Below are 8,016 nucleotides of genomic sequence, written 5' to 3' on the forward strand. Positions count from 1 at the left end.
CTTATGCCAAGTGGTTGATTTTTGTGAAGGTTGAGCTAGATATCCATTTGTAAATCCATTTGTGCATATAATGTATATATTAGAGATTTTTTTTTTCCAAAATTTTAGGAATAAATTTCAGAAAAAGACCCCTCCCCATTTCCCCCACCCTAACCTCTCTCTCTCTCTCTCTCTCTCTCTCTCTCTCTCTCTCAGTCAGTGTGAGTTTCACCATATCGAAGTGATTAATGTCTGACACTCACAGAAATACGTTACCTGAAGATCATTACCATTTGGTTGGGTCTGTTGAGAAGTTTGTGGAAGCAAACCAGAATGATGATAGCATAATACTTCATTGTTATCGAAGTCACTACTGGCGAGTTTTAGATTTGGTTGTTTGTGATTATTTTCTGTTTAGAAGTTCCTGAATTTGATGTAAATATTCAGTAGTTATCTATGTTGCTTTAAGTTTGCATTACTTTATATCTCTACAGACCTATTGATTCTTGTGATCTAATTGATTTGCATAAAAATGCATATAATCTCATCTACAGTTTTTTTTTTTTTTTTTTTTTTCTTTTTTTTTTTTTTTTTCAAAAGTCGTCTGCAGAACCTTGCTATAGTAATCCGGTATAGGTCTCGAATTATATACATAATTATTTGGAATAGCATCCAAAATAATTTGGTGTCTAGATTATTGAAAAATGTTTTTTTCTCTCTCTCTCTGCTTTTTTTTCCAGTTTGTTTAGTCTCTAATGAGGTGGGCAAAATGACTAGAATTCATATTTCATGTAAGCTAAAGAATTTCATAGCTTTTGTTATTAAATAATATTTTTTTTTTGTATTTTCATTCTCATGACTAGTGTAATACACAAAGTTGGAAGACGAATAGAAAGTAATAATCTAATTCATGATACTTCCTGTGCTTCTTCCCTCCTTATTCATCCACTTTAAACACAAAACTATCTTATTTATTTATAATCGTGTAATAATGTATCTGGCCAAAGCTTTCATAGGAGAGAAAATACTTTTTGTTCGATACGAAACTCCTTTTAAATGAAGTCTCTGGTAACCTTTCGCCATCGGAGGCTCTTTGTTTGTTTGTTTCCGCTTTACAGAAGGAAAATCTCTGGAGGCCAGAGGGGATCTGTTATTTTTTTTTTTTTTTTTTTTTTTAACTCCGACGACACTTTTTATGGTCGGATCGCTTGCCAAATGTAAAAAGCAGTGTTGTATACACGAAATTTCACCTCTTTAAAAAATATTTTGCATTTTATATCTTATACCGGCATGACTCAATATCGGCTCTTAACATCCACCACCCGAGCGAGGTGAACAAAGACACCGGGGAGGATGTTGCCGGTTAGGTCATTTTGATTGCTTATTTCTGCCACGAAGATCGAAGAGAATGTGGATGCTTATATATCAGGAGATTGTATTTTTAGGTGTTTAAAATTATGAGTGCAATAGAATGTTACGTAGTACATTACTTTCGTGAAGAAAAAGCATAAAGCAAACGCTTAACATATTACGATGCCAACTCCAGCCCTTGAGGGTCGCGCATGCGCTCATGTCCCACAGAGACATTTCTTGACATCCAGCGTTACGTTCAATTTTGTATCGCCAACTCTTTGTTGCAAAATTGGCGTGACAGCAGTTAATAAAGCATTTTGGTGCGTCGGAGAAACGCGTATAAGTAATTATCGGTTTAATTAATCTGTATGATTCTAAAACGACATGGCGTTGTATTTATACTTTCAGCGGGGTGGGCATGCCGGTGACCAAGGGTAACGTAAGTGAGTGAAAATCTCCGGTAAAATTCTCGTGGAGATCGGCAGCGACCAGTTGCATGAAATAGCTCGTGTTGATCAACGGGAAGCTCAGTCAACGCTCACAAGCCGAAGAGCGAAGACGTTAAGCCAAAGCTAGCCCGGTTCTGACAGAGACCGCTGCCACTGACACGAACTGAGCACGTACTAGAAGAACGTCTCTTAAGTGAATATTCGGAAACCATGGCTCATCTAAAGGTGCTCACCCCCTCACCATCCTCAACTTTGAGTGATCTCCTGGGACCCCTTCCTACCGAAGAAGGTAAGAATTGAACGAGGTTTAGTCCTAGGGGCTTATCCCGTGAATAATTTTTCGAGCTGTCAAAAATTCATCTTATGTTCAAAATCTTTAATGCCTAAATTTTTAAACAATTTAATGTCTAGATTTTTTTTTTTTACCGTGAACTGACGTTGGTAAATTAAATATAGATTCTATTAGTGTTGCAGTCTTGTGAATGTGATGCCCAGGCATAGCTTGCTTAGGTTAATTTAAAAGTACAAATTCTCACGGGACTTAATGTACATATCTGTTTATTTGTAAAATTTGTAGAGTTGCCTTTGATGTCTTAGAATGGGAAAATTTAGAACTTAGATTTACCGTAGCTTAATTAATTCATTGTAGCAACGAAATTTTTATTTTTATTTTTAGGATAAGGTATTGTTTCCCTAAGGCTATACACATACGATGTGAAGTTTTCCTTAGTATTATGAAGTATGCACAGCATGTTATTAAAGGACTTTGGCCGTGGATAGGCCTTAGCTTAGTGCCAAGCAGCTTTCGGCTTACATTTTAAATTTGTTCATAGGACAGATTTTTTTTTTTCTATTTTTTTTACGGTAATATGTACGTATTAACTAGATTTAACAAAATGATTTCCAAGTAGATATTGTTGATAGTGTTAAGTACCTAAGACTTCATTCTAATTTAAACTTGGAAAGTTCCTTGGGATCGGCCGAGCTCCCGAACCTTTCAAGATTGATCATTTTCGCTGACAGTATTATATCCTATATGTAATTATTTGAATCATTGGGCTAAGTAATATTCTCAGGCTGTGCTAAGCACGGATTAACATCGAACTCGGTTATGTCAGAGAGCGAAGTTTTTCCCGTCAAGAGCTTTTATTCTGTAAGGGGAGGAGGGAAGGGGAAGAGGTAGGTGGGGGGTGGCGATGGTAGAAGTATGCTGTTGCTAGGCGGTCGCCCCTGTGGTTTGCGTCCCGGTCCTCTCCCCCTCCCCCCATCATTGGTCCCCCTCCTCTCTTTCTCTCCCTCTCTTCCCCCACCCCTGCCTCCCTCATTCACCCATGAATGTGGGAAGTGGGGCCCCTCGGGGAATCGGGGAGGGAAGAAAAATGGGGTTTAAGCAAGGCTTCTGCGGAGAAAAAAAAAAAAAAAAAAAAAAATTAAAAAAAAAAAAAAAAGTTAAAAACATGGTGCTTGTTGTATCGTCAGGGTGAGTTGGGACGATGAGTTTTCACTCGGGTTGATTATTTAACCCTGTATCTTTATAGTTTGCAAAGTCAATGATGTTGCTTAATCGTTGCACCAAATATAGCAATATGATATATATATATATATATATATAATATATATAATTATATATTATAATATAATATAACACTAGGTCTAGTTAGGTTAAAGTTGATTTTCAAACGTGGTTATTGAAGTTGGAATTTTAAAGTTTTTTTTTCTCTCTTCTCTCTCTCGATAGACTTAACTGAAACGTCTTTGGAAGACCCAACTGAAGTCCTCACTCGAGCTTTCCTCAGAAGAAGAGTAGAGGAGGAAGTTAGAACAAATACTCAAAACAATATTCTGCTCCCACCGCATCTACTGGACCAAGTAGCTGATCATGTCCTCTTTTTCGCAAAGGACGAACCCTGTGGATTGAGGTGAGTAGCTTCGAATGACTATTTTGTAAATGTTCATTTGAATAATATATTTAGTTCATAAATCCAGTTATATGAGCAGACTTCGGCTAAATTATTGCTCAGTTTTAGCATTTTAGTCTTAATGTATTATTTTGTTGCTCCAACAGAGGGTGTGTTCTTACGGTGATTTGGGACGATGGGGAAAACGGCCAGCAGCAGCTAGCGCAAGTCAAAGCCGACGCCACCACCCCAACCACCCACATCTTAGGTCTAACGCTTAGACCAGATGCAGCCTCCTGGTACACGAAAATGGCCAGAATTTTTAGGTGAGTGTTGTTATAGTTTGTGCAATATTGCTGCGCTCGTATGTGATTTGTTTGGGATCGTAAATGATTATCACAATCCATGTCTAGTTTTTTCGTTACTCTACATTGTATTTTTTAAATTTTCTTCTCCAGGTCGCTGGGAAAAAGGCGCATGGTAGTATCATCCCAATATGATCTCACTAAAAGGAGGCTATACAGCTTTGAGGAGTAAGACTCCTGCTTTTGGAGAGAGAAAGAGAAACATTATAAACACGAGCTGCGGCCCGAGAGAACAGATTTCGGAATGGTTGCCGACTGCTACTTCCAACAAACACCTCTCCCTCCAGTTGAAGAAGATAGAAGAGAAAGTATATGGACTTATTTTTGTCGTGCTGAGAAAGATGGTACTTCCCCTCCTCCCCCCCTCCCCCGTGGCTTCTTTTTGCACAGTCGGCTTTTGGAAGTCTCAAAAAGTATTGCACACAGGTTTTGTTCCTGTTGGGTAATGTACAATAGCTAATGCAGTATGTTATGACGTTGTTCTTTAAGTGATCGTAGCTATTTAAAAAAAAAAAAACTAGATCCATCTGTCATCTTATATGTGTTTCAAGTCATTTGTAGTAGTTATTCGTCCGAATATCATCAACTGTCATACAGTTTCTCATTTATTCTATAGTATATATTGCAGGCTTGTTTAGCCAGCCTACACTAGTTTATACGTGGATAAGACATTGGTTATTTCATTATAATCATTACTCATTTTTAAGGCATACTGGAGATATTATAATTTGGTGGACTAATTTAAAGTCTCTCATCTTTAAGTTTGTCATGTGTGCGCGCCTGTCTGCCTGTTTCATTTTGCAGAATATGTATGAATGTATTTTTTTTTCTTTGCTCGTCCGAGTGATTAGAAGTAGGGTTTTACTTGACCTGAAAGGAAGCTACATCGATCTCTTTACTAATCTAAAGAAAGATTTGAAATTACGTGTTTTAATGTGTGTGGTTGCTAATATTAAGTTCTCTAACAATTGAGAGAGAAAGAGAATAATTAACGAAACGCTTTTTTTATTAAGGTTTTTTTTTATGGTGTACGAGGCCAAGATTCGTACGTAACGAAGTTCTCAAATGTGAAAGATGGCTAGAATCAATTGTTCAAGTGTTCAAAATAATTGAAGCCCAACAGTTTTACAAGTTCAAAGAAATGTATATGTAAGGGTTAATATTTTCAGTTTTTTTGTAATATTTTTAAGGTTCGATTTCCCCAAGGTGGTAACTTCATCATTTCTTGTAAATGTTAAAAAAAAAAGCAGTGTTTGCTGGTAAACGAATCATTATGCTTTCACTGATTGTTCTTTTTTTTTATTCAGACGATACGCTTTTCGGTTCTACAAATGTTACACTGTTTGTAGCTCACGGACTTGTTATATGAATCTTTTTTTATCAATTTTTTTTTTAATCTAGGTGTTCCCACGGACCAACCAATATTACTTTTGGTTTCTATTCATGAGATGTACACCACTTACCTATTATGCCTTGTGAGGTATAGTTGAATGTCTTGATGTAGGTAGATTATTCAATCAATTTTTTTTTTTTTTTTTTTCATCAAGTGGGCTTCCAGCAATGTCGACTCCTACAATATAAGAGGCGTACAAAGATATTTAAGTATTTATGAATTAGATCTCAAGAGTCTAATAGAAACATAGAAGAAAAAGAGAAAAGGCTGCCATAAAAAGAAATGTAATTATGGATCACAACTTTATATTATATTGTATCTGCAACCTTGAAAGATCCCTAAGCTCGCTACCTATTTATTATATATACAATGGTTTTTCATGGTTTTGTATGCACATATAGGAAAAGGTGTTGATATAAAAAAAAATGACTTAGCTGTGGTGGTATTTGGTACTCTTTTTAAAAATATACAAACCATTAGGTTATGTGGTGATGTAAAATGGAATACGGGAACACGAAGAACCTAGTCTAGGCTTGTATTAGCCACATGTGATAATAATGTTACTTTGTGATATTTTTCTATATAGAAAATAAAAAAAGGTACAAATGTAATAATTTAAAAGCTTTGTTTTATTCATTGATATCCTATTCTTCTTAATTGGTAAGGCTAAACTTTAGCCTTTGATATTAAGAGAATTATGAGCTATGCTTTGGGCAACAAATCAGTTCTCTCTTTGTAATGTGATGCCCGTCGCAATTGAAGTACTGTTTTTCCCATATTTATACCGAATACCCGGTTTAGTGGGATTATCATCATTCATTTCCTTAATGAAGTTTTACAGTCGCATTAATTTAGATGAGGTTTTTCATAAAATATTTTCCCTCAAAAGTTGTTATACTTTGCTTAAATTGTACTTACTGGTATGGAAATCATAATGTTCACTAACGAACTACATATATTCATATTTTTCTGTAGCATGTATTTGCATAAGGTGGGTGCGGGCTGTAATATGAAATACAAATGTAGCCCAGAGAGGGACTGAAAGGTTGCTTACCAAGTCGTTTGCAGTTACTGAACAAGGATATTTTAAAAAGATGAGTCATGTTCACGCACTTTCGATAATGGATGCTGCTGTATATGCGTTAGGGTTGAACGTAGACTTATAGATAAGTACGGTGGCAATACACTTGAGCTCGAAGTAATATCGTAAACATGAATCAACTATTAATGAAACAGTCAACAAAATTTGGAAAACGAACGAAAAGATGTGAGCAATGGTTTCTGTACAATCGGGCGATAGAGGTCATTGTGGATGGGAGGGAGCCCGGAGGAGGCAGCGAGCGAGTGCGTGCATGAGTCGGTTCGTTCGCTTGTGGGTGTGTCCGTCTTGTTCGGTTGCCAAAGTTTCCTTTTTTGTCTTTCAGCAATTTTCACCGGCTCTGCCTGTAATTTAATGCATTGTTTTTGATGACTGGTCATTTCGTCCACGTCCAAAAGAAGAGAAAGAGAGTTTCAGTATTATCGGGCCTTGTTCAGCTCGAAATTGTTTGTTTTTTACATTCGCACATCGGGTATTCGCCAGGCGAAGGAGCTTGTTCATCATTTTTCATTATTTATCGAGTGGTGTCGTTCACTTTTGTCCATATTCAACTCTTTTTAAGATGATGGAAAATAGATTATTCTTCCTCCCGAATCTTTATTTCCGAATCTGGCTTCCTAGAGACCGGATGCAAATGCTGTGTAGAAATCACGGAGGAAAAATAAAAAAAAAAGGAAAGAAATCAGGAAAAACAAACGAACACCCAAAGGCAACACTTAATTTCATGACCACAAATTGCAGGTGTGATACATCGTAGCTATTGTTACCTGTTGCAGTTTTGACAGCTTTTAGCGACTCGAAACCGCTTGCAATTGAGGGAGTTTTTTTTTTTTTTTTTGCGGGAATATTAGTAATTCATTTTACTTCAATGATTTTTATCAGAGAAAATATGAAGGGATTAAAGTTTAAAAATAAATTTCTGCGCTGGGGAAATGTCAAGAATATATCGATTCTGTTATTGCAAGTTCAGACGCCTTGCCTTTGCTCAGGCAAGCGTGCTTGGCTTCATCTGTATTCATAAGTGGCTGCGGGTGTTTTGTGCATTTAAACACCCTTGTCGAGGGGTATTCTCGTAGAGAGAAGGCTGTTGAACCCGGGCAATATATGAAGACTGCGCATGCCCAAATGCGCGGACGCCGGATGCTTGCTTCGCCCAATTTATCCCGTTCTCTGCTTTGGAGTTTTATTGCATGATCTAATAACGAAATTGTTAATCTTGATCTAAACCCAATGGGTTTTCATACCTCCGTAAATTGTCAGTAGGTAATATATGCATGAGTCTATAGAGGGTTAATTCCTAACCTAAGAGCGCTACGTATACCGTGCCAAAGCTTAGGCCTAAGATAATTCGTGTTTTTATTGCTTATACCTACTACATTGGGGCGCCGAGATACTCCAGCTCCATGCTGGATGACGGCAATAGCCAAGGTGGAGTTAATAAATGTAGATAGTGGTTGCTACACACACAAATAAATTATAA

At 36.9% G+C, this 8,016-nt stretch overlaps 1 protein-coding gene across 1 annotated transcript; it reads left to right on the plus strand.

The window, feature by feature from the left end:
- The first annotated feature begins 1,847 nt into the window (after window positions 1-1,847).
- On the plus strand, window positions 1,848-6,058 carry LOC135210066 (DNA damage-inducible transcript 4-like protein). The gene is made up of 4 exons (XM_064242865.1): window positions 1,848-2,070; window positions 3,520-3,700; window positions 3,847-4,005; window positions 4,138-6,058. Exons 1-4 carry the CDS (start codon window positions 1,992-1,994, stop codon window positions 4,214-4,216), a joined length of 498 nt encoding a protein of 165 aa, XP_064098935.1. The 5' UTR covers window positions 1,848-1,991; the 3' UTR covers window positions 4,217-6,058.
- Window positions 6,059-8,016: the final 1,958 nt, after the last annotated feature.

The sequence above is a fragment of the Macrobrachium nipponense genome, chromosome 39 (genome assembly GCF_015104395.2).
Source record: "Macrobrachium nipponense isolate FS-2020 chromosome 39, ASM1510439v2, whole genome shotgun sequence".
In the NCBI taxonomy this organism is placed as follows: Eukaryota; Metazoa; Arthropoda; class Malacostraca; order Decapoda; family Palaemonidae; genus Macrobrachium; species Macrobrachium nipponense.

Coding starts and splice junctions, on each gene's coding strand:
- LOC135210066 (XM_064242865.1), top strand. CDS start 1,992: ATGGCTCATCTAAAGGTGCTCACCCCCTCACCATCCTCAACTTTGAGT. Junction 2,071..3,519: donor ACCCCTTCCTACCGAAGAAG/GTAAGAATTGAA, acceptor CTCTCTCGATAG/ACTTAACTGAAACGTCTTTG. Junction 3,701..3,846: donor GACGAACCCTGTGGATTGAG/GTGAGTAGCTTC, acceptor TTGCTCCAACAG/AGGGTGTGTTCTTACGGTGA.